The 25826-nt window shown below is 35.0% G+C and overlaps 1 protein-coding gene and 2 non-coding genes across 3 annotated transcripts in view; 2 read left to right on the top strand and 1 right to left on the bottom strand.

The window, feature by feature from the left end:
- Positions 1–5435, top strand: part of geko — a 73470-nt gene extending 68035 nt beyond the window's left edge. The window contains exon 3 of the mRNA XM_069824169.1: positions 1746–5435. Coding sequence (XP_069680270.1) covers positions 1746–1917 — 172 coding nt within the window. The 3' untranslated portion in view covers positions 1918–5435. The remainder of the gene's footprint in view (positions 1–1745) is intronic.
- Positions 5436–21107: 15672 nt separating this feature from the next.
- Positions 21108–21179, top strand: TRNAC-GCA (transfer RNA cysteine (anticodon GCA)). The gene has a single exon. It is a non-coding gene; the product is annotated as a tRNA-Cys (tRNA).
- Positions 21180–25307: 4128 nt separating this feature from the next.
- On the bottom strand, positions 25308–25379 carry TRNAC-GCA (transfer RNA cysteine (anticodon GCA)). Its single transcript has one exon. It is a non-coding gene; the product is annotated as a tRNA-Cys (tRNA).
- Positions 25380–25826: the final 447 nt, after the last annotated feature.

The following is a 25826-nucleotide window of genomic DNA, read 5'->3' as shown; positions in this document are numbered from 1 at the left end:
GAAACCTCGATTCCACTTTGAGCACACGTGCATGGCAAGGCTCTCGCATTCTTTCACGTCTGCAACGCCACCCTAAGGTACAGGTGCAATATCTAAATCCAGAAAAATTAGAAAATGTTCTACAGAAATATCCTGGACTTATCGACCTCAATGCAGAAGCGAATGTTTTATCGGTGAGGTGTAACAAAATGTAAAAATGCGACTTTACAGTAGAAACAATTCCAAAATTGGAGTACACTCCACTGCATCAATAGACGTTAAGCGTTCTTTTTTCTGCCTACAAGCTTATACTAAACAAAGTGTAACTATCTTCGGGGAATTGAAAAAGTTATTTATCGGTTGTGTATTGTAAGTGATAGGTAGGCCTATTATGAAAAATACATAGGGTTAAAATTACTGAATCTTAATGTAAATTTAGGAAATAAAGTAATTCTTTAGTCTTTCATCACCATTTCGTAGTTCCATTCCATTTTAGTATATCCCTACATAGGCAGCGAAGGGAATATACTATTTCTTGAGGATATTTCTAAAGAATAAGATTGTTATAACCTCCTGAGTCCTGAGAGTACATTATATTAATACCATAATTCATACATTATTATATTATAAGGTGTATGTGCATAACCCCGAAGTATAGTATAATATACCTGCATTTTTACCCTAACTGTAACCTGCAGAATTTTTTTTAGAATTTTTCCTCTTGTCAGTGGTTTTTTTAAGTGTAGAGTTATATTGAAATTTAAAAATTAAACAATAAATGTACACCATGTCCCACTTAGAGGGATAGAGAAATAAATGCTCACGATTTAAAATCAGATGAAGATATCGTTGTGATTTACATCTGACAAGATGCAGAAACTGTCCAAGTTTATGCACCAATGTTTTAAAAACAGTTGCATCTTCATACGCATGCGCACTAACGCTTATCGTGGAAATAAGCCTGCGCCATTCAGTAGAACATTCCGTCATTGGACCATTCTTCTTCATCGAGACAACAGTCAGAGGGAATGTGTATCTGGACATGTTGCAGAACTTTTGTTGTTGATCAGCTCCTCCCAGAATCTGTTTTTCAGCAACATGGGGCTCCACCCCATTACTATGGAGCAGTGTGTGGCTTCTTGAATGCAAACTTTCGCAATAGGTTGATCGGAAGAGAAGAACCCTTGCCTGGCCACCTAGGTCAACCGACTTGACGCTCATTGACCTTCTTCTGGGGCTTTGTGACGAGTGTTGTGAACCAATGTGATACAGTTGACACTTTGGAAAAGCTGAGACAACGCATTATAAATGCAGCTGCGCTAATCACTCCACAAATGTTATGGAACACTTGGCAGAAGGTTGAGTACCTTTTGGATGTCTTCAGGGTAGCTCGAGGCGCACACATGGAGTTGCACTGACCATTCTCCGAAACTCGGAGAGTCTTTACATCAAGTTGTACAAAAAGTTATGTTATAAAACTATTATTTATACTTTAAATTAGCATTTATTTCTCGATCCCTCTAAGCGGGACAAGGTGTATTAGGACTCAGGAGGATAAGACATTAAATACTCAGCTAATAGGCTACTATTAGGTGTAAGAGATATTTATTAATTTGAATTAAGGTTGATGAATAATTTTTCGAGTATAAAAATCCTAAGCCTAGTCCTAGAAAATAAGAAGTTGGTTGCTTTTCCGAAACAGATGAAAAAAGAAAGAAATTTGGAAGTGATGAACAATTCTGTTATTTCTTTCTTCTTTGTTACAGGGATACGAGTATCAGCGTAACAGCAGAAGTGACGTCAAAGTATCATTTTGCAGCTCACATGGGGCAGCTGATTGCAGGAGTAGACGGAGCTGGGTGTCATAACTTCTATCCCACGTGTCCCTTCCCAGGACTTGAAGTTCTGCACATGATGAAGAAAGTCAAGATTCGATAGCGAAGTTACCACAGTGACAAAGTGACAATGGAATGCGAAACACGAATCATTATTTATAAAGTCGATTATAAGGAATTTGACCATAAACATTGGATTAGTATGGTCATTCTCTAAACGACTTCCGTTATGTGAGATTTTAAGCCTTCACATCGGTGATGCTGTAGCCTTTGAGTGTTTCAATCGTCTATTGAAATATGAGTTTTCCAAAACTGCAGAATTATTTGCTGAGTCTTCTTCACCCAATGCTGAAAACAGTACCAGTGAGTTTTCTTCTTTAGCTTCTTTTTCTCCCTGGATAAGATTCAAAGCTTATTTCATTCTCACTAAAGGCTCATTCACAATGAAAATTAAACATAACGTAAGCGTTAACTTAACGTTACAGTAAAATCAAGAAGTCATACCATCATTCACGATGGGAACATAAACATAACAGCAAACATACTTGGTAACCGTGGAAACATAACAACGACGCCATTTCCTCATATTCTGTCGTATACTTCAGCGCTGCACGATTGTGTTCTGTTTGCAATTCACGTAAGCATAAGTATGAAAGTTTGAAGTTTGCAAACTTTCATGTTAACGTCTTGCGGTAATGTTTATGCCAATGCTTATGTGAATCATTGTGAATGATCCCATTTGGTAGCCTGGGCGCAAACTTCTGTGTTTATGTTACGGTTATGTTTAATTTTCATTGTGAATGGACCTTAAGCCATCTTATGTTGTCTAAAGTCCCTTCTACCCTTAGGTCTACAATTATAGCGCTTTTTTTTCTTTAGCCCTTTTGCAATCGTTCGTTACATACAGATAATTATTTGCTCCTGTTCTTTTCGTTCAAAGATTTTCGTACATTTAACTTGTGCGAATCGCTATATTTATATATTTCTCATTTTAACATACGTACATCCGTCAAATATAGGGTGTTGCAAAACTCCATACTCAAACAAAGATTTTTGTTATCTTATAACTATAGGTCGGAAAGCAATAGTTACGTCAGTCGTCACCTTCGAACGCAGATATTGCTGACAGACATTGAGAGTGTGGTAACCATTTAAAAAGGTTTTGGTTACATTTTGTTTACAGATATTTCAAACGTGCGGCCTCCTGCTTCAATACATGATGTACAACGACGTGATAATGCGTCTCTAATACGTTGAAATACTCCATGTTGATGTTGTAAGTGATCGGCAGTTACAAGAATCCGAGCAACAAGATCCTCCTCTGGCACAATTGACGTTTCATACACTAAACTCTTTAAATATCCCCACACAAAAAAAATCGACTTGGGTAAGGTCAGGAGAACGAGCAGGCCATGCAATGGGCCCACCCCGGCCAATCCAACGTTCTGCCAAAGTTGTGTGCAGTCTGCTAATTGTGATGTGTTTGTGATGCGCAGAGATGCTTGTTTCTACTCAGCGATGCGTTCGAATGTGACGACTGACGTAACTCTTGTCTGCGTTCGAAAGTGACGACTGACGTAATTATTGGTTTCCGGCCTATGGTTATTTAACGAAAAATCTTTGTTTTGGGCTCCTCTATCATCCCTATAAGTTTGAGTATGGAGTTTTGCAATACTGTATGTGAGTAATTTTTCAGTCAGATACAGACTGTATTTTTACGATAAACACAATAAATTATCAACAGAAAAGGCAACAAATTTCAGATTTTCGAGCATCATTTCCTGGTTTAGGTAGATGAAGATTTTGGCTTGCTTATTACATTGCCCTCATAAACTTAACTTGCACATTTAGGCTAAAAGAGACCTGTTGCTAAGTAATATTAAAAAGTAGTGGAGATGGAACAATGATATGATGCGAGTCTTTTCATGAGACGGAATATTATAGTCATGAATTTAATTTAAGTAAAGTAGCATTGTTTTGTGTAAATTTTGCAACGTAATAGTTGAGTGAATATAGTGAGGTTCGCAGTATTATTGCAAAATTATCGCCCAAATGTTTAACTTAAAAGTATTTCAAGACATTTTACGCGAAACGAATAAAAACATGTCACCATAAAACACGATTCTGGTTTTGAGGCTATGGCGTGAAGTAGCATGTAGGCAGAAATGAAGATGTTTGGCGTTGTGAACTGTTATCAGTTCTCCCAGTGCTTCGAGTTATTTATGAGTTGCATTAACTGGTAGTAGGTCTAATATTAAATATATTTAGTAATATTAAATGTATTTAAGATGTTGGGTATCTTATTCTTGCCTACACTAAACAACTGGATGCTACTCTGTGGAACTTATAATTCCAAAACGTGGGAGAAATAAAATCTCAGCAAAAGGAAAAAACCAGTCCCCGTAAATATATTAAATCTCAAATATCTAAGTAATTCTGAAAAGACAACCACCTCTGAAGATTGATTTTATGAAGAAGCTTTGAAAATTCATCCATCTTTAAATATGGACCCAATAAATAGTACCGAAAAGTTTTTAAAAATTTCTACGTCAGAAGATGATTGAAACACTCAAAGATTATATCCTAACTTCTGTCATTATCAGCGGCTATGTGCTCTCTGAATAAAGCCCACAATGTACATTGTCTACAAATCGCTATTCGTAGAACTAGCTAATCAAAACTTAAACTAGGACTTGAATATATCAAGCACACTTAAATGCGGTTTTCTACTACAACGCTATAGAATGATGAAATGTCTGTGATCCAGAAAATGGTGTATTCTACAGTTTGTACAAAATGTGTGTAGAAAGAGAGTGTGTGTGTATGAAAGATTTATAATGTGTACAAAGTACTGCTACTTATAGTGAAATTCGCTTTTTTACGATGTCCGGCTATCGTTTAAATATTTAGCACAAGGATTCAAGAAATGTACACTTCAGAAAACTTTGCAGAAGAGTGATGTACAGATATTTTTATCCGGCGACTTAATTCCTAGTGTGCGATTGAGACCCATGAAATGGATCCGAGCAGTTTCCAGGTCAAAATAGTCTGTGTCTTGATAAATTTTACAAACGGACTTCACCAATTGTACAATTTTAATTAAATTAAACAAGTAGGCCTATCGTGCTTATTAAAATTATATTTTTCATACACAATTGTTTAATATTTCGTTTAAATGGCCTTTCCTTCCAGAACCGTAACGTATGAGGCATTCAGAAGCTAAGCTGATTGTTTATACTAAGAATGGAATAGAGGTGATAGATGAAATGAGTTTTTATACTTTCACTGTGATTGTGTCCAGAAGCAGAACTTTGAGTAAACCACGTCTCCATCGTTTCGCAACTACACACAGATTCTAACACTAGAGCAATGGATACGATATAAATAATCACCTACTATGTTGGATTCATTATGCCTGGCTACTCATAACCAGGCTTCGATCCTATGCACAGAAACGCATGAAGTTCAGAACGCACGGACTATAGTGTTGTGTTGGTCGAGTGGAGTGGGAGATGGAGCGCGCCGTTACTTCGTGTCTTAACATGTAAGCAGTCCGTCACAGTAGGGCACAAAATATATTTCACCCTGTACAGATGCAGTATATACAGTACATTCCTAGTGTAGACAATAAATGTCTACCATTAAAGTATTAACGTGAGTTGTAACCTTCAATCAGGTGTCCCTATGTCGAAGCAACAATAGGCCTACACACAACGGTAATGCACATTACGGACCCACCTGTGTTGTTGCTGTCGGGTGACTGCACACAGGTCATAACGTCATTTATACTCCGTGTACTCTAAACCTCATACTGGTTACTATGTGTTCCTAGGCCGAAGCCTGCTCATAACAATTGACAACTGAGCCAGTCGTTAGTTGGGATCGTCACGCTCGCTTACTCCAAACAACTGAGTCAGTTTTGGTTGCGATCGTCATGCTTGACTGTTCCAAACAATTGAGCCATTAGTCAGTTGCGATCGCCATGTTAACTTACTCCAAATAACTGAGCCATTTGTCATTTCGGATCGTCAAGTTTCTCTGCTCCAAACAACTGAGCCAGTTGTCAGTTGGGATCGTAAAGTTTCTCTGCTCCTAACAACTGAGCTAGTTGTCAGTTGGAATCGTCAAACTTCTCTGCTCCAAACAACTGAGCCAGTTGTCAGTTGGGATCGTGACGTTTCTCTGCTCCTAACAACTGAGCTAGTTGTCAGTTGGGATCGTCAAACTTCTCTGCTCCTAATAACTGAGCCAGTTGTCAGTTGGGATCGTCAAACTTCTCTGCTCCAAACAACTGAGCCAATTGTCAGTTGGGATCGTGAAGTTTCTCTGCTCCTAATAACTGAGCCAGTTGTCAGTTGGGATCGTCAAACTTCTCTGTTCCAAAGAACTAAGTCAGTTGTCAGTTGGGGTCGTCAAGCTTCTCTGCTCCAAACAACTGAGCCAGTTGTCAGTTGGGATCGTCAAGTTCCTCTGCTCCAAACAACTGAGCCAGTTGTCAGTTGGGATCGTCAAACTTCTCTGCTCCAAAGAACTGAGTCAGTTGTCAGTTGGGATCGTCAAGCTTCTCTGCTCCAAACAACTGAGCCAGTTGTCAGTTGGGATCGTCAAGTTCCTCTGCTCCAAACAACTGAGCCAGTTGTCAATTGAGATCGTCAAACTTCTCTGCTCGAAACAACTGTTAAGCAAACATTCTCATGGGGGCAGATAAAAAAGTTAATTGTTTTTCTTCCACCATGTTAATAAAGTCAAAACAATTGCTTGTAAAAACTTTGGTCACTTGAGCGCAATTACGAGGATCGTAAAAAAATAAATGTCCCTGGGCTGTTTACAGAGAGAAAACACAATTTCATGGAATGATTTATTGAAACAGATGCAGCAAATTTTTTAAATTATTTTTCAACATATTCCCAACCGGAATTGACATATTTGTCAAGGAAATTATTTTCTTACGGCCCTCGTAATTTCGCTCGAGTGTCCAAAATTTGTACAAGCCATTTTTGATATCATTAACATGGTGAAAAAAAAAATAACTTTTATCTGCCCTTATGAGAATAAAACTAAGCAACGGAAAGAAATGAAAGGGGGAAAAGAAGAACACTCAGCGTGGCGTTGGAACATGACGCCACAAAATATAAGCAAATAAACCAGACAAAACATTTGACAACACCAAAATTATTGGTGATATCATATTTTTCTTTCCTTGTTTATTTGACGATGCTATATCAGCTACTAGGTTATTTAGCATCGATGAGAGTGGTGATAGCGAGATGGTATTTGGCCGAGGATTCGACATAGATTACCTGATATTCGCCTTTCGGTTATTGAACAAATTTTAATCACTTTTGAAAACTATTGCACTTGACTTCAAGTAGGCCTATAGAGTGCTAACTTCAAGTTGATAAAAAGAATGAAAAAGAAAACATTTTGTTACACTTTTAATCAGATATTTTGAAAAGGGTAATCCGATTCACCAGCCATTAACTTTATTTATCATGACAGACCGGACGATTTGTGATTGCATGCAACACACCTTCGTTGGTTGAAAACTCGGAAAAATCACTATTTTACTTTAGTTGTTCCCAATTTGTGGATGAATTCTGAATTTTAGTGTAGAAAGTGAAGAATACTGCAAATAACCTAGTAGTTGATACACCGTCGTTAAATAAGCAAGTAAATAAAACTGTCTCTGTCAGCACTCTTTAATAGCGACCTCCCGCGTCTATTGCCAGCCTCACTCCTCGGGGTAAGTGTCGGATTAGTGAGTCCTTCGTCCTTTGGACGATTTCTCAGAGGTCTTTAGACGTCCTGAAAGTTGGATCTAGCCCTAGGCAATTCATTACAAATTTTGTATGTGTACATTACCGCCTTGCATTAAGAGTCTGATTCTAGGGATCGCCGGGGTGGGTATCCGGTGTGGCTTAGTGGATAAAGCATCAGCACGTAGAGCTAAAAACCCGGGTTCAAATCCCGGCGCTGGAGAGAATTTTTCTCTTTTCCATTACTCTTTCATCGTACTATAACGCAGAGCAATCTTGGTATATATGATCTAGGCTAGGGTATGACACTTGATTTACGTAACTGACATAGATAGGTACTGGTATCTTTCTGATAAAAGATAATCAGAGGATGTTCCTTTGCTTCTTTGTTCCGATCTTTGCTTGCCTTTTTTTCCTTTCATTCTTTCTTCCTTCCTTATTTATTTTTTTTCTATCTTTCTTTAGTTACTTCTTTATTTCCATCTTTCTTCCCATCTTTCCTCTAACCATCTACATATCTTTCTTTCTTTATCTGCTTGCTATCTCGCTTGCTTGCTTGCTTGCTATCTTGCTTATTTTGCTTGTGTCTTTGTTTGTTCATATCCTCTCTTTCTTTCACCTCTCTTTACTTCTTCATTTCGATCGTTCATTTCTTTACTTGTTTATTCGATTGCTCTTCTATTTTTATGTATTTATTTACTTACGTATTTATTTATTTCTGAGATGGATGGGTTACGTCGAAATATGAGTGTGTCTCGGTTGCAGCATGTAAGAAATGATTTTATTAGAGCAGAGATGGAAGCAGAAGAAACTGTAGTAAACAGGATTGAGAAACGGATACTGCAGTGGTACGGATATGTACAAAGACTAGAGGAACAGAGATGGCCCAGACGGATAATTCATTGGCCCCCCACAGGAAGAAGGAAAAGAGGAAGGACTCGTTTAAGTTGGTGTGGTAGTGTGAAAAAAGTTATGATTAAATTCGACTTAGATGGACAGTGAAATGATAGATCATTATGGCGGACAGGAATTAGAAGTAACCGCTGAAAAGTGGATAGCTGAATTAAGAAGAAATGTATTTATTTATTTATTTATTTATTTATTTATTTATTTATTTATTTATTTATTTATTTATTTATTTATTTATTTATTTATTTATTTATTTATTTATTTTATTTATTTATTTATTTTATTTATTTATTTATTTTTATTGATTTTTTGATTGATTTATTGATTGATTGATTTACTTATTTATTTATTTACTTATTTACTTACTTATTTATTTATTTATTTATTTACTTATTTATTTATTTATTTATTTATTTATTTATTTATTTATTTATTTATTTATTTATTTATTTACTTACTTATTTACTTATTTATTTATTTATTTATTTATTTACGTCTTCATTTATTTATTTATTTATTCATTCATTTTTTTCATTTATTTATTCACTCACTCATCTATCCATCCATCGATTTATTTACTTTCTTTTGAGTAACAGTGAAAAATTCTTTCATTAAAATTTTCCACAGTCTAAATACCAAACTCTGCTTCCCCGTCCATTGAAAACAGTCAAGTCAATTTTAAGGTACAAGGTAGGTTTAAAATCAATAAACAGTGATAATATGGATCCTGATAGTATGGTGGTGGTGGTTGTGGTAGAAGTGATGATGATGTTAGTGGTACTGCAAATTATGATTAATGTAACGGTAAGAATAACTGATAATTAAGTTGATGAGGATGATGATGATGATGATGACGATGAGGAAAAGTACGTGTTATTTAACGATGCTCGCAATTGTCGAGGTTGTATCACCGTCGCCGGTGTTCCGCAGGAGTTCTTTTACGTGCCAGTAAATCTACTGACATGAGCTTGTCATATTAAAGCACTTAAATTCCATCGACCTGCGTCAGGATCGAACTCGCAACCTCGGGCACAGAAGATCAGCACTCTATCGACTGCGTCACCCAGGCCGACATGATGATGAGGAGGAGGAGGAGGAGGAGGAGGAGGAGGAGGAGGACGACGACGACGACGCTAAACGAAATTAGTTAATACGATGAATTGCTCAAAGACAATAATGCGGTGAAATCGTTATGACAATTGCGTAACTACAGCAGGAAATGAAAACCCAACATTCCATAGTAAGCAGCTTTTCCTGCAGACAAACTGAATCATCTTCCAGTACCAGAGAGAGTAAGTGACTGACTGAGTGGTTCCCTGCAAGGCCATGACCGGGGGAGAAATGAAAGTTGATTAACTTTGCTCTTCAGATCTCTGCACTGACGCTATCTGTGTTTGCTATCTTAAAACTTTCACTCTGACGTCCCTAGTGCTGTCCACGTTTCTGTTGCTATCGACAGTTGTATGAGAGAAAAATAGATTATCCTATCCAATTGAATGTGATCGTAACTTCAATCATCTAATGTAGCCGTGGCGAAAATATGACTTGCGAGCTCATTGTGGCTCGCAATGATAACTGTGCATTTCTCTTGCTTCCTACCTCCTCCAACCCCCACCCTCTCACTCACTGGAGTCAAACTCCGTTTCATTTGTATTTGTCTCTGACCTGCGAGTGGCGTATCTTCGCAATGTCTCTCTCGAAACCATGTACATCTACAAAAACGAAAGTCTGAAGTAGGATGAGAGGACGAATCTTTTGCTGTCAATCAATATGATGAGAATATTAAATGTATGATTTGTTCACAAGTATTACGATGAAAACGGTTGTATAACATAAAACGGCATTATACTACATGTCACTCATGAAACATTAGAAGGTTTTTATTATTATTATTATTATTATTATTATTATTATTATTATTATTATTATTATTATTATTAGTATTATACCTCTGTACGTTGATCCTTTTTCAGCAGATGTACGAATAATATGGTTAGATCTTCAATTTATTTAAACTCTTTGATTTACAATGTGATGTTACATGAAAGCTAGATGTAAGGACTTGACAAATGTTGAACTTTTCAAATCTTTGCCAAAAAATAAATATCCGAAGCTTCGTTCTTTCGTTTGCTCTGTTGAAGCCATGTTCGCTACAACTTACGTTTGTGAAAAATTATTTTCAACAATGAAAATAGTAAAAATCAAATTTAGATCACGACTGACATATACCTTCGTGATCAACTACGACTGGCAGTAAGTGACAATTTCTGATTTTGAAATTCTGTCGCAGAGACATTCCGAAGAAAGTTAATTTTAGGTTGTAATAATATGTCCTATGTTTTCTTGTTCATTTCTTTCTTCGTTACACGTACTAAATATCAGTTTGTAACCTTATACTGCATAAAATTATACTTGACGTAAGGAAAATGAAAATCCGTTAATAAGTCAGACTGTTGGTTCACTTCCCCTTCGGGTGTCCGCCTCCCTCCATAGGTGTTATGCACGTTGCAGGTTACAGAGTGGCTCGGCGCACGATAACATTTTCGCCACGGCTGGTCTAATGAAATATTACTCGACCGAGGCCAGTGGAGTCCTGCAGCCCGGAGCCGTGGCGCTACTGATCCTGCGTTTGTAATACCGCATCGCAATAGTTCACATTACGCCCTCGGCTCCACTCGCCTTGGTCGAGTAATAACAATAGTAGTACAGGGACATCATTTTATTTTTACTAACATTTTTAATATTAACCTGTCTATACCTTTAGAGAACCGGAAACACCGCTTGCTCCCCCCCTCCAAGACTGGAGTTCGATGATACTGGCGTAAAACACAAATCACTCTACTGGGTATAGGAAGGAAGAAAAGTAGTTCATCCATTTACGTAAACTAGGAAATGTCGCGATTTCGAGTTTGATAATTTTCATTAGGTTTTTCTTTAATCAAAGTACAGTACTGTATTAAGAATAAGTGTTTTTACTCACGAAGTGAGTTATCCATGCGAACGTATTCATTATGCAGTGTATATTATACTGTCTACAGCACATTAGCTTACAATATAGAGAAAGAAGTTAAATTGAAAAATAATCATAATATGAATATTTAAACACAATTTTGAAAATGGTGGCCGTTCATTTCGATACAGGCTTTAGTTCTTTTGTGCATATTATCGCACTATAGACTATTGTATCTAATTCCAATTGCCAGTTTCGTCCTTCGTACTAGTAACTCATGTTGAAATAATTCTGTACCTACTCTACGTACTGTGAATTCAATCTTCACTTCTGCCCGACCCGAAAATATAAAATTACTCAGACATGCTATCTACTGTCCAAGTGGTTATGCCGCAGGATTGTAGAAAGGGAGGAAATCACTTAACGAGGCCCTTTTATTTAAGTTAAATTAAACAGCTGTATAATATTACGTAAACGCCCAATTCCTGAGAGAAATTAATGTTTTCAGAAAAGAACTAAGACAGCCCAGCTTTTACAGAGGGGCGAGCAGAAGCAGGTGGGGGAAATCGGGATGCGACGTAGGCAAACGGACAGTACCTGTGCGAAAATATGATTCAATATTGAAAGCTCTTTCGTCATTGGAAAACGCGAACATATTTCTGGAACGTACTATACTCAGTAACTCAGTACTGCTTACTATCTGCGGTCTTGGTTCTGTGTGGAGTTGGAACTTCCTTAGTAGAAGGAGTGAGAGTGAAGTACATTCAAAAACTCGGGTACAATAAAAATTGAAGTAAAAATAAAATGATGTCCCTGTATAAGTTGATGTTTTCCAATCTTCTCGTTCCAAACAACTGACAAGCAAACATTGTCATGGGGGCAGATAAAAAAGTTATTTTTTTCTTCCATCATGTTAGTAATGTCAAAACAATGCTTGCACAAATTTTAGCCACTCGAGCGCAATTACTAGGGCTGTAAGAAAAATAGTTTCCTTGGGGTCGTTTACAGAAATAAAACAGAATTTCATTGGAAAAATTTATTGGAAAAGATATAATTGTTGAGCTATTTTTCAACATATTCTCCATTTGTCATACCATGGGATCGACAAGTGCAGACTGCTGTCACACACTGGTTCCGATCGCAGGCGGCAGACTTCTACGACACAGGGATACAAAAGTTTATCCCACGGTATGACAAATATCTCAATTCTGGTTGGGAATATGTTGAAAAATAACTGAACAATAGCTGTATCTGTTCCAATAAATCGTTCCATGAAATTGTGTTTTCTTTCTGTAAACGGCCCAGGGAAACATTTTTTTTGCTGTCCCCGTGACACACGCTTGACGATCCCAACTGACAATTGATCACAAGCAAACATTCCTGTGAGTGTGTCCCATTTTAACGTTGAATTATTACGACAACGTAGAGAAGCTTGACGCTTGAAAGCCCGTTTTTTAAATAATGTCTTAATACGTTCTAATCTATAAGGATCCCAACAAGCAACACCATATAGGCCTACGTAATATTATAAAACTGTTTAAAATAATTTAAACAATGGGGCCCCGTTTAAGTAACTGTCACTGATTTTCCCCGTTTCGACGACCCTGAGACATAACCACTCCGACGAACAGTACTTGCAACCTACAAATTTTACATCTTGATTACACAACTCTTAACACTATATCACTTCGGAATGTATAGTTTACTGCAGTGATATCAACTGATGCCCAGAGTAGCTAGCGCACGCTTTAGAGCCCAGGAGAGCCTGAACGCTTTACAGCGGAAAGGAAAGAGACAGACGAAAGAGGTAGTATATGTCGCTTGGTAGAGCTATATACAGAGATGACCAGCACTGATTCAATGGATAAAGGGAAGAGAGCTTATTGAAACTGTATCCATGTTAATTTTTAGATTTGTCTGAGAAGTATAAGTGCATTATAAGAACGTAAGTTTTAATTTTAATGTTCATTTTTCACAAGTTTGCTTTTTTATTCAAAAGGAATATTTTCTCAACTTTTTTTTACAGAAAAGTGAAATTTTCAGATATGTTTGTTTAGTAGCCTTACAGGTACTAAAACAATGTTTTTGTAAATCTAATATATCGTAAATACGTATTACTGAAGATAGTATATTAAAATGTTTGAAAATATTCGCATGGAAAATGTTTGTAAGGAAATGAATTAACAAAGCAAATACTGTTACATCACAAACAAAAGATACTGTATGTGCCTATGTGTTGGTAAAATGTCAGCTCTATAGTTTCAGCAGATTTCGAGATAATTTAATATTCTGATAACAGAAAGTTGCGCACCAATATCACCTAAAAGCATAATGCGATAAGAGTTTTAATTGTGTAATATTAGTTACAGTTAAAACATATACCTAGACAACTTTCCTTTGTATTATAATATTGTTTTGATTATTTTTATAAGGCTAAAGATACCATCAAAATCAATTTCAACTTATCATGTCATATTCAGTATCTTTCTTTGGGATAACACATTCTTTATGTTTAATTCACTTAGTACAGTATAGTTGTAGTTATTATGGAATTTGTGTGAATATTCCTTCTTTACTCTTTATTATGTTATTAACGTTTAAAACACAACTGCAATATTAGGCTAAGAAATAGGTTTTAGTCCTTTTGTTTTACAGACAATATAGAAAATAACAAACAGAAAGAAGCCATATAAAAATAACGACATAAAATGTCACGTTCCGTTTGAAGTTTCTGCACTACTGTTTTCTTAATCCAACAGGCTGCTTATTCCTCCTAGCATACCTAGCGCTTAATGCCCGCGCACGGCGTCAAGGTCAGAATAATGAGCTCGCTTTGACATCACTGGTTTACTGCTTTCGTGTGTGAAATATTAGGTCCGGTACCTTGTTGACTAGTTTCAGCCTGTTGTGGGCTATCTTCAGAACTGTGTGATCCTGGTTTTCGCGCCTTCTGTTTGCGTTTCCTGTGGGGGTGTGTTTGTGCAACAAACACGGAAATTCTACATATTCAACCGAAAAACTATAAACTAAACACACTAGAACAATACGAAATATACAGGCACACAAAAACACAGCCACATGAAGTCCTCAACACATAATTCAATTTCAGAACACACACACTTTTTGACTCCACATTACACTACACAAACACATCTCCCACAGGAAACGCAAATAGAAGGTGGGAAAAAGAGGATCACCCAGTTTTGAAGATAGCCCACAACAGGCTGAAATTAGTCGGTACCGTACCTAGTATTTAACACGCGAAAGCAATAAGCTACGTATTCCGAAATACAAATTTCAGTTGAAATCAGATAGACCTATCTTAATTTTTGATACTGCAAATAATATCTGTATGTAGCCTATAATACAGGAAATGAAAGCTTTATATTATTATTATTATTATTATTATTATTATTATTATTATTATTATTATTATTATTATTATTATATTATTATTATCATCATCATCATTGTTATTATTATTACTATTATTATTATTATTATCAATACTATTATTATTATTATTATTATTATTATTATTATTATTATTATTATTATTATTATTAACGGTAGTATAAGGGTACAGTACATCAGTTTTTCATAGATTTCAAAAAGGCGTATGACTCGGTTAAGAGAGAAGTTTTATAGGCTATAATATTCTTATTGAATTTGGTATTCCCAAGAAACTAGTTCGATTAATTAAAATGTGTCTTAGTGAAACTTACAGCAGAGTCCGTATAAGCCAGTTTCTATCTGATGCTTTTCCAATTCACTGTGGGCTAAAGCAGGGAGATGCATTATCACCTTTACTTTTTAACTTTGCTCTAGAATATGCCATTAGGAAAGTTCAGGATGACACAGGGGGTTTGGAATTGAACGGGTTACATCAGCTTCTTGTCTATGCGGATGACGTGCATATGTTAGGAGAAAATCCACAAACGATTAGGAAAAATGCGGAAATTCTACTTGAAGCAAGTAAAGCGACAGGGTTGGAAGTAAATCCCGAAAAGACTAAGTATATGATTGTATCTCGTGACCAGAATATTGTACGAAATGGAACTATAAAAATTGAAGATTTATCCTTCGAATAGGTGGAAAAATTCAAATATCTTGGAGCAACAGTAACAAATATAAATGACACTCTGGAGGAAATTAAGCACAGAATAAATATGGGAAATGCGTGTTATCATTCGGTTGAGAAGATTTTGTCATCTAGTCTACTGTCAAAAAATCTGAAAGTTAGAATTTATAAAACAGTTATATTACCGGTTGTTCTGTATGGTTGTGAAACTTGGACTCTCACTTTGAGAGAGGAACGGAGATTAAGGGTGTTTGAGAATAAGGTTCTTAGGAAAATATTTGGGGCTAAGAGGGATGAAGTTACAGGAGAATGGAGAAAGTTACACAACGGAGAGCTGCACGCATTGCATTCTTCACCTGACATAATTAGGAACATTAAATCCAGACGTTTGAGATGGGCAGGACATGTAGCACGTATGGGCGAATCCAGAAATGATATAGAATGTCAATTGGGAGGCCGGAGGGAAAACGATCTTTGGGGAGGCCGAGACATAGATGGGAAGATAATATTAAGATGAATTTGAGGGAGGTGGGATATGATGATAGAGACTGGATTAATCTTGCTCAGGATAGGGACCAATGGCGGGCTTATGTGAGAGCGGCAATGAAGCTCCGGGTTCCTTAAAAGCCAGTATTATTATTATTATTATTATTATTATTATTATTATTATTATTATTATTATTATTATTATTATTATTATTATTATTATTTAGTTGCACAGTGAACGGTAACATTTCTGAATGGCTTGTATGTTATAGATACAAAAACGAAACACATACATGATAAAGAACATGGTAATTTTTAAGGATGAAAAGCATATAATATGGAAGTTCTTACTCTCTTCGTGATATCAATATTCCCCGACTGTCGTATTCATTGAAGGCAGACGCAGAAAAATAAAGCATTGGAATCTCAAGGCAATGCTTTGGTGCTGCAGTTGAATAGCCACTGAACCATGCAAAACAGGATGTAAATTAAGTAGAAAGTGGTAATTTTTAGAAGTCTCAAGGACGTGTGCTGGAACCATCAAATCCTCCAAGCAAACAAATTAATTTGTTTGTTCCTGCGTAGTGTTCTGAAAATACGTTCGTACTTCAAAACGTCAACAGTTTACAACGTAATGTAGTATATTCAATAACGTGCTTTCTCCCTTAACAACATATATTTGTGCTATTTTTTTTAAGTATTCAAATGGTTTATCATCTTCTATTCCGACAAACTAGTCTTTTAGTAGGTTTTATTTATTTACATATTTATCTACATATTTTGCCAATTTTCGATCCAATTTTTTGTCAATCGTTATAAGTCGAATTTTTTATGTATTAACATATTGTATTTAACAAAAGCAGGCAGAAATTTACGATTTTATTTATTGCAAATAAAAAAATAATAGTATGCTAAAATTATTTAGTAAATTAACGTACAGAAATTATAAAATATTAAATAATAATGATAATAATAATTCTTTATTTATACTGGCATAATTAAGGCCATAGGGCCTTCTCTTACACTCTACCAGGTCACAAAGTATACAAGCAGTTAAAATTTAACAAAAAGTTAAAGAACTGAATACTAACATATTACAAAAAAATAATAATAATAGCATAATAAAATCGACATTAAACAACATGAAAATAATACCATAATAGAAAAAAGAAAGTAAAATACATTGGAATATAATAAAAGCAACTCATTTAGTGCAAATGAGTTAATATGGAAAACATAAAGTAGAATATAACAAAATGGAATGTAATAAAATAATGATAAAAAAGAAAAGAAATAAATATTAAATAAAATTCACAATAAAATGGCTATGCCAATAAATTCATCGGCTGATAAAGAGAACAAAAAGGGGAAAGGAAGGAAAGAAATGTATAGCCTAGATTTTTACAAAACTATCGCAGAGAAAAGGGCTTATAACTGAAAAAATCTGAATTGAAAAAGTGCAATTTTAATTTATTTTTGAAACTAGACCACATATTGTGGTAGAGATTTCCAGAAATGAGCTGCAGAGACCGTGAAAGATGAAGAGTAGAAGGATGTTCTGTGTTTAGGAATGGAGAGTGTGATATGGTGTTGTGAGCGAGTATCTATTTCGTGATATGAGGACAAATGTTGAAAACGAGATGCTAAGTAGTTAGGGTTAGAGGTTTGAAGAATATTGAAGAGCAAAGTGAGAGAGTGAATAGTTCTTCGCTCTTTGAGACGGGCCCAGGACAGCATATTTAGTGAAGGTGTGATACGGTCAGATCTACAGACGTTGCAAATAAATCGAACACATGCATTATGAACACGCTGTAGTCTGTCTGTCAGTCTCACGTTAAGGGCAGTGTAGAGAGTGTCACAGTAATCAGAATGAGGCATCGAGAGCGACTGCACTAAATTATTCTTGAGAGGCAACGGAAGGAATTTTCGAATTCTTTTTAGTGCGTGAATTTTCATAAAAACTATTTTACTTGTGTGTGTGATTTGAGTATTCCAACTTAAGTTTTTGTCCATATAAATTCCTAGATATTTTACTCTATCACTATAAACTATTCACAGATGTATGAGCAACATTTGTGTTTGGAGGTTCAATATTGAGTAGGCTACAGATAGACAGAAAGAAGAAGAAAAATATAAACAAATTGAATTAACTAAAACAAGATAATATAGATTGAAAGCAATGTATGATAAAATAAATAATTGCAATTCAAAGAATTTATAAATAATGTTCACACTGAATATAATAAAGAATTACCAATTACTGTAATTATCTAGAACAATATTAATTTTCTTAATAATTTATTAATTTCATGTTTAAATTCCATCGTACTTATATTTTCTAAACCAGGGTAAGATTTATTAAGAAATGAAATCATTAGACCTATAGGACTAATGTGGACAGACACCAAAAAGTATTGGCACAATCAATGTTTTCCCTGTAAGATCTGTATAAAGGGCAAGTTTAAGAAAATAAAATGTTTATTCCTTAATATAATGTAAAACTAAAAATCTTTCACAGAAATCACAACAGTAATACAAAATAATTATTTACAAAAGAAAATCTATTTTCTGATTTCAAAAAAAGTATTGGCACATTACACTAATGCATATAATAGGTCCTTGTAATGGATTTTCAGTATCCTGTATGCAAGCCATTAGCACGGATTACAGCTTCCAGACGTCTAGGCATTGAATGAACCAAATTTCTCGTCGTTTCAAGGGAAATTTCAGATCACATATCCAAGAACCCCCTTAAACTCTTTGTTATTATATGGGCTGCGCTTGGCCCTTTCCTTTCCAAGGTATTCCCACAATTACTATTTGTAAATGTCAGGTAATCCATGTCAAATCCACGACCTCATCTCGCCAAATATCACTATCAATTCAATCGACGCTAAATAACCTCGTAGTTGATATAGCGTCGTTAATTAAACAAATAAAAAAATAGTACTCATAAAATATATTGTCACCTGAACTTAATAACAAACTAAATATGTATTTAAAGTCTATGAGCAGCAGAAGATCATTCTTACAATAAGTAAAACGCATTTAAATTCTGGATACTTACTGTTTAATAATATTATCAATACTTTTCTCATACTTCCAGTTTTTCGAATATTCAAATTGCGCTTTTTAAAAGTAATCGATATGTTTTATCAAAGTGAAAATGAGTTTAGAAGTAAACAATATGACAACTTATTGAAGTGATTGAAATTTGAATAAGAACAATTTGAAATGATTTAATATTGAAATACATAAAATATATTTCGGTCCTGATACATCTTAATTTAGAAATGTTGTAGGTTTTCCTTATCTTCTTGTATTACCATTTCTAATTCCAGATTGTAGAAATTAATTGTGAATACTTCTTTTACACGTCAACATTGTAATTGGACACAGCCTATGTATGTGTATGAGTGTATTTGTGTATGTATAAATAAATAAATAAATAAATAAATAAACCAATGAATAAATAAAGAAATAAGTAAATACATAAATGAATAAGTAAATAACTAAGTAAATAAGTAAATAAACAAGTAATAAATAAATAGATAATGAATAAGCAAATAATAAATAAATGGATAGATCGATGAATGAATAAATAAATAAATAAATAAATGAAAAATAAAAGAATGAATAAATAAACAAATAAACAAACAAATAAGTAAATAACTAAGTAAATAAGTAAATAAACAAGTAATAAATAAGTAGATAATAAATAAGCAGATAATAAATAAATGGAAAGGTCGATGGATGAATAAATAATTAAATAAATAAATAAATAAATGGTGCAAATTACAATAATACCGTACAATATATCACATTAAAAACAAAACTGTTTGCGCTGATTACTTCCTTCTTTGTTTTGTTTCAGTATTTTGACTGAAATATTCACTGAAAAGTAGATCTGAACTGTGTGGCTGATTTATACGCATACGCAATTATACTGTTGCCGGTTGTTCAGCGACTCTTGGTAACCAAACGCAGGACTCTACTAATAACGAACACTATACGACATCCTCAGCTTCGAATGCAGATTATAAATCATGGATCTTCAAAATTGAATTAAGTAACACAACAAAAAGCAGTTGGGGTTGAACCAGGGAACTCTATAAACACTGGAGTATACTCCGAAATAGCGAATAGATAGTCTATATAAACCAGGAATATTCATAAATGCACTTACGAACATAATAAGAACGACAGCTAGGGCTGTACTGATGACCTCTTGATCTGCAGTCCAGTCCTGTACCATTGAGCTTTGAACTGAATTAAATTTCGGTAGGATGACACTACGACCCAGCACTGCAACCTAGAAGATCTAATGCAGCTAACCTTCGGGCTAGGCGCATTCACAACGCACAACGGTTGATTACACCAAGATTCGCTGCGATTCGAACAGGCAACGTACACTACACCAGCGTCGCCAGCTGGCGTTCGGGAAATGCAATCGAATGATTATGGAATGGAGATGGGATGGGATGATGTTGATGCCTAACATGGGAAAACGGGAGAACATCGAGTAAAATCCCAACTGCGATCTTGTTTGCCACAAGTATTGATTTTTCAAATGAAAAATTCCAGACTATACCGGGGACATAGTACATACATACATGCATGCATGCATACATACATACATACATACATACATACATACATACATACATACATACATACATACATACATACATACATACATACATACATACATACATACATACATACATACATACACAGAGTGCGTCAAAAACACCTGATGTGTTTTGCAACGCAATACAAATCATTTTCTCTGAATTTCGCTGCTGTAGTGGATAACGAATAACAGGATATAAAATGTTTAATGTAATATGTTTATATTTAGCAGTCTAAGTCCAACTATTATTTTACAACATCTGAACTGTGTAATACAGACAGACTCAAAGATGCGTTTAGTAACAAGTAAACCAGAGAGCAGCCAGTGTTAAACCAGTGGCCTATCGATATGCAGGTAAATTTTTTACCATTGCTTTATGTCCTCCCTTCTCTTTTTGTAGCGAAGATGAATACAAGTTTGAGATAGCCACTCCTCCTCATGTTAATGACTATTGACTCTCCTCACTAACAAACAGAAAGGGGGTATAGCTCAGTGGTAGAGCATTCGACTGCAGATCGAGAGGTCCCCGGTTCAAACCCGGGTGCCCCCTCACATTTTTTAAATGTAACGAAAAATAATTATTATATAAGTAAGGTTAGTAATGCGAATAGTAATAACAAAGGCAGTCATAAAATGGTGTAATAGTAGTAAATATACAAGAAATAATAATGACAAAAGTACAGTATTAGTAAAAGTAATGTTAGTAATGCTTCTAACAGTAACAGTAACGGTAATAATATAAATAAGTATAGTAAGGGCAGTAGGATAATGAAAGTGTATAGGTAAAAGTAGCAATTGTATTTTTAGTAATAGTGATAGTAACAGTAATCATTTTTGTTCGATTATTTAGCGACGCTTTATAAAATTATTGCGTTAGTATTTGTCGATCGAGATGGTATTTCGTGAGTTGAGACCGAGGATTTGCCAGATTACCTGAAATTTGCCATACAGTTTAGGAAAACTTCGGTGAAAGCAACCGGGTAATTCCAGTGGCGGTTATTGCATATTTCTTAATAGGAGGAAAAAAGTTAACAGTACAAAATAACACTTTCTTGAAATAAACATGACATAAATCAGCCTAGGCCTACATGTATACATGTAAGACCAAAAGGAGGATAGCAATGGTCAAGGAAGATTTAATACTTTGTGTGAAGTATAGCATTGTATGAGGCAGAAACATGAACATTACGACGAAGTGAAGAGAAGCGAATAGAAGCATTTGAAATATGGATATGGAGAAGAATGGAGCAGTGAAATGGATAGACAGAATAACAAAACGAAGCTGTGTTGGAAAGAGTGCGTGAAGAAAGATTGATGCTGAAATTGATCAGAAAGAGAAAAAGGAATTAGTTGGGTCACTAGCTAAGAAGAAACTACTTACTGAAGGATGCAATGGAAGGAATGGTGAACGAGAGGAGAGTTCGAGGCAGAAGAAGATATCAGATGATAGACGACATTAATATACAGTATATGAATCATATGCGGAGAGTAAGAGAAAGGCAGAAAATAGAAAAGACTGAAGAATGCTGGGTTTGCAGTGAAAAACCTGCTCTTGGCCAGATTACTATTCATTAATTAATTAATTAATTAATTAATGAGTAGTAATAAGAGTACCTAGTAAAATAAATATTAGTAATGATCATATTAAATAGTAATAACATTGGCAGTGATGAAATAGGTAGTATCAGGAGTAGCATTGGTATCAGTAAGTTTATCAATAGTAATACAGTACTAAAAAGGTAAGGTAAAAGTATCCCCGACATATGCCATGAAGGCACTTGGGTGGCGTGGAAGTAGAACCCCATGCTTTCCATGACCTCGGCACTAGAATGAGGTGCTGTAGTAATACAGTACTACCAGTAATAAAAGTACTATTAAAAGTAATGCTGCATTAATATTATCTCCGTATTACTAACAAGTGTAGTAACAAAAATAGGAAGTAATGACAGCAATTGTAGAAGTAAAAGTAGCAATTTTGTTAATATCAGAGCCTAGTAATAGCGGCAATAATAGTAATAGTAGTAATAATAATACTAGTTAAATAATATTATTAGCGATTATAGTAATAATAACACAACAATAACAATAATAATAATAATAATAATAATAATAATAATAATAATTGTAGTAATAGCAGTATTTACGGAAATAAAAGTAGCAATATAATTTATAATTACGGTAAGAATAACTAATAATATCACTAGTGAAGCAATATTAGTAATAGTCATTATAGTTCTGTAGTAATAATACAGTAGTAGCCCTGGAACTGTATACATTAGTCTAATACTTACCTTCTTACTTACAAATGAATTTTAAGGAACCTGCAGGTTCATTGCCGCCCTCACATAAGCCCGCCATCGGTCCCTATCCTGTGCAGATTAAGCCAATCTCTATCATCATATCCCACCTCCCTCAAATCCATTTTAATATTATCCTCCCATCTACGTCTCGGCCTCCCCAAAGGTCTTATTTCCTCCGGCCTCCCAACTAACACTCAATATGCATTTATGCATTCGCCCATACGTGCTACATGCCCTGCCCATCTCAAACGTCTGGATTTAATGTTCCTAATTATGTCAGGTGAAGAATACAATGCGTGCAGTTCTGTGTTGTGTAACTTCCTCCATTCTCCTGCAACTACATCCTTCTTAGCCCCAAATATTTTCCTAAGAAACTTATTCTCAAACACCCTTAACCTATGTTCCTCTCTCAAAGTGAGAGTCCAAGTTTCACAACCATAAAGAACAACCGGTAATATAACTGTTTTATAAATTCTAAATTTCAGATTTTTTGAGAGCAGAGTAGATGACAAAAGCTTCTCAACCGAATAATAACACGCATTTCCCATATTTATTCTGCGTTTAATTTCCTGCCGAGACATTAGGTCTAATAACAGTACTAAAGGAGCAAAGAATGTTATTGGTAGTGGTAGCAATAATAATAATAATAATAATAATAATAATAATAATAATAATAATAACAATAATAATAATAATAATTAGTGCTAGTGAGGTAATATTAATAATAATCTTAATAGTACCGTATAGTAATAAAATGGGTAGTAATAGTAGTAATAAAATTATGGAAGTAAGAGTGGCAATTGTATTGGCAAAACTAAAAGCAATAAGCAACCGCAGTAATAATAATAATAATAATAATAATAATAATAACAATAATGGGAATATTAAAACAGTAATGGTCACAAAATTAAAACTAATTGTAGTAATAAAATGGGTAGCATTAGCAGTACTTTTATGAACGTAAAAGCATCATTGCTATTGGTAGTTATAGTAATAGCAACAGTAATTGTTACAAGAGTAATGATACTAGTAAAAGTAATATTAATAATAGTCGTAACAGTAATTATGGAAATAATTTTAGAAGTAAGAGAGGGTTTGGAATTGAACGGGTTGCATCAGCTTCTTGTCTATGCGAATGACGTGAATATGTTAGGAGAAAATTCACAAACAATTAGGGAAAACACGGGAATTTTACTGGAAGCAAGTAAAGAGATAGGTTTGGAAGTAAATCCCGAAAAGACAAAGTATATGATTATGTCTCGTGACGAGAATATTGTACGAAATGGAAATATAAAAATTGTAAATTTATCTTTTGAAGAGGTGGAGAAGTTCAAATATCTTGGAACAACAGTAACAAATATAAATGACACTCGGGAAGAAATTAAACACAGAATAAATATGGGAAATGCGTGTTATTATTTGGTTGAGAAGCTTTCATCATCCAGTTTGCTGTCAAAAAATCTGAAAGTTAGAATTTATAAAACAGTTATATTACCGGTTGTTCTTTATGGTTGTGAAACTTGGACTCTCACTTTGAGAGAGAAACATAGGTTAAGGGTGTTTGAGAATAAGTTTCTTAGGAAAATATTTGGGGCTAAGAGGGATGAAGTTACAGGAGAATGGAGAAAGTTACACAACACAGAACTGCACGCATTGTATTCTTCACCTGACATAATTAGGAACATTAAATCCAGACGTTTGAGATGGGCAGGGCATGTAGCACGTATGGGCGAATCCAGAAATGCATATAGAGTGTTAGTTGGGAGGCCGGAGGGAAAAAGACCTTTAGGGAGGCCGAGACGTAGATGGGAAGATAATATTAAAATGGGTTTGAGGGAGGTGGGATATGATGGTAGAGAATGGATTAATCTTGCTCAGGATAGGGACCAATGGCGGGCTTATGTGAGGGCGGCAATGAACCTCCGGGTTCCTTAAAAGCCAGTAAGTAAGTAAGTAAGTAAGTAAGTAAGTAAGAGTAGTAATGTTTGCAGTAATAACATTATAACAGTAATAGTAATAGTAGTAGAAATAATAGTAGTAATAATGACAATATCAATAGTAGCGATAATAATGGCAGTAATTACAGAAGACAAAACATTCGTGATAGACCTATTGGTGGCAATACGAATTGCATCAATAATAGCAATAATATTTACAATAATGATATTCATTGCTGTAATTGTTGTGTAGTAATGGCAGTAATAGTTATATTAATAGTGGAAATTAATAATAGTTTTAGTACTAGACTATTAGTAGTACTATTAGTAATAGTAATAATGGTGTTGATAACAGTTGTAGTAGGAACAACATAATTGAGTTTGAATGAATTTAATGAAATCCAGGACGATATAAATTCTATTTACCAATCAAAAAATTCCAGGGGGCACCCGGGTTTGAACCGGGGACCTCTCGATCTGCAGTCGAATGCTCTACCACTGAGCTATACCCCCATTGCTTCTGAAAGCGACAAGTTTCAAAGAGCTATTTCTACCATCCAATTTTGTTGCATTAGTCAGTCATAAAATCCTGGCTGAGAGGAAATCCAGGTGTTCACGTGGTCGTAGTGGAGAGAGTGGGAGAACAGGTAAAGAAGCGAGGGGCAGAGAGGAGGGTAAGGATGTGAATAAAAGAGGGAATCGCCAGGCTCAGCTAAGACTATTTTATTTAGATATTGTATTACATACCAAAGTTGCTGATTAATCCAAAAGGAAAAGTTCCGTTCTTCCTGAAAAAGAAAAGAAAAATATTTAGATGTAGTTTCAATTACGGATAAGAAATATAAACCTAATTAATAGAGACAATTTACACATACAGAGAGTTCCCATGCAGACCAGTCCCAGGCAGTAATGTTCCGTCGGCTTAATGACGGTAATGCTAAGCGCCTGTTCTGAGGAAGC

Source organism: Periplaneta americana, chromosome 4 (assembly GCF_040183065.1).
Source record: "Periplaneta americana isolate PAMFEO1 chromosome 4, P.americana_PAMFEO1_priV1, whole genome shotgun sequence".
Taxonomy (NCBI): domain Eukaryota; kingdom Metazoa; phylum Arthropoda; class Insecta; order Blattodea; family Blattidae; genus Periplaneta; species Periplaneta americana.
Note: the sequence above shows the minus strand (reverse complement) of the source record. Positions and strands in the feature narration are given on the sequence as shown.